The sequence below is a fragment of the Lucilia cuprina genome, chromosome 5 (genome assembly GCF_022045245.1).
Source record: "Lucilia cuprina isolate Lc7/37 chromosome 5, ASM2204524v1, whole genome shotgun sequence".
Taxonomy (NCBI): Eukaryota; Metazoa; Arthropoda; class Insecta; order Diptera; family Calliphoridae; genus Lucilia; species Lucilia cuprina.
Genome location: NC_060953.1, coordinates 4,004,403 through 4,005,878, shown reverse-complemented (window position 1 = coordinate 4,005,878; position 1,476 = coordinate 4,004,403). Strand labels below are relative to the sequence as shown.

The 1,476-nt window shown below is 28.2% G+C and overlaps 2 protein-coding genes across 3 annotated transcripts in view; one reads left to right on the top strand and one right to left on the bottom strand.

Moving 5' to 3' along the window:
- LOC124419985 overlaps nt 1–722 on the bottom strand; it is a 2,266-nt gene extending 1,544 nt beyond the window's left edge. Inside the window, exon 1 of the mRNA XM_046951348.1 lies at nt 706–722. Coding sequence (XP_046807304.1) covers nt 706–722 — 17 coding nt within the window. The remainder of the gene's footprint in view (nt 1–705) is intronic.
- The window catches only part of LOC111677987 (CUGBP Elav-like family member 4), a 461,863-nt gene that overhangs the window by 98,620 nt on the left and 361,767 nt on the right, over nt 1–1,476 (top strand). The gene's annotated exons all lie outside the window — the stretch shown is intronic.

Here is a 1,476-nt window from a genome sequence, read left to right as displayed (position 1 = left end):
CTAGTTCAGTTCTAGTTCAGTTCTAGTTCAGTTCTAGTTCAGTTCTAGTTCAGTTCTAGTTCAGTTCTAGTTCAGTTCTAGTTCAGTTCTAGTTCAGCTCTAGTTCTAATCTAAATTTTCTTGTTCATGAATATTTATACTTGAATAATTTTGTTTTTAACTTTTTATATTCTAAAGATTTTTACGTTTTTAGTTGTTGCTGGTTTCTGCTCTGAAACAATATTTAGTGTTACTAAGTTTTACTGGATGTTTTGAGGGCAGGATTCCTTTTTTTCATTTTTATTATATTTATGATACAAAGCTTTTTTAAATTTCTTGCTAAGTAAAAAAAGCAATAATAGAAACAATAATACATTCTGCAATTACTTGTAGTTATAGATGCAAAAACTGAGCCTGTTACGAGGGCGTCTTTCGTTAAAACATATATTTTTACTAGGATTTTGTTATTCCTTCAATTTTCCCTCGCATATTTTTTGTTATCCCTTAACTCATCTTTAGTAAATATTTGAAAGATCTGGGCTATTTTAACCACAACTTACTTTAGTACTTTTTTATATAGCTATTGCTGCGCCTTTATGCAACAACCTTTTGACTTCTCGTTTATGGGTTTTTCACCATGGAAACGTGTATTCTAAATGGCCATGGAGATGTACAAAACATCATCATTCTATCTGACATTTAACTTGCAGTTTAATATTCTCTTACCTTGCTGTTAGTTTCATTCTGTTTTTATTTCTTACTTTATGTTTTTTTGGTATTTTTAATTTGTTAGCCAACATAAACAATTTGTGGTTTTCATTAAGTAATTTTTACAATTTGTTTTCTGTTATTTCACCCCCAAGTAAACCTAACTATATATATACCTATTGTATACCTACTACGATATATACATATTTACTATTACTTTTAAGTTCTGAGTTGTAATATTTTGCAAAAAATTCTGTTTTTATTACATTCTTGTTTAAATTTTATGGCTGCTAAATACTACATCATAGGAGAGCCGAAGCTGGGCAATAAAATAAATATTTTATGAAAAATTATTTAGAGCAGAAATTGTAGAAAATAAATAAAACAAAAATACTAAGAATTTAACTGCCATAGTATTTTAATCTCCTATTACTTATGCTTATGAAAGTAATAAATTAGTACAACAGTTATTATTGCAGAAATCAGAAGGATAATAACAAAAGTAAAATTTTTTATTTCTGTTCTAGTTCTATGCTAGTTATGTTTTTGTTATTTTCTAGTTCTGTTCTAGTTCTTTTCTAGTTCTTTTCTAGTTCTTTTCTAGTTCTGTTCTTGTTCTGTTCTAGTTCTAACTTAGTTCTGTTCTAGTTCTATTCTAGTTATGTTGTAGTTGTGTTCTATTTCTAGTTCTGTACTAGTTTTGTTCTAGTTCTGTTCTAGTTCTGTTCTAGTTCTGTTCTAGTTCTGTTCTAGTTCTGTTCTAGTTCTGTTCTAGTTCTGTTCTAGTTC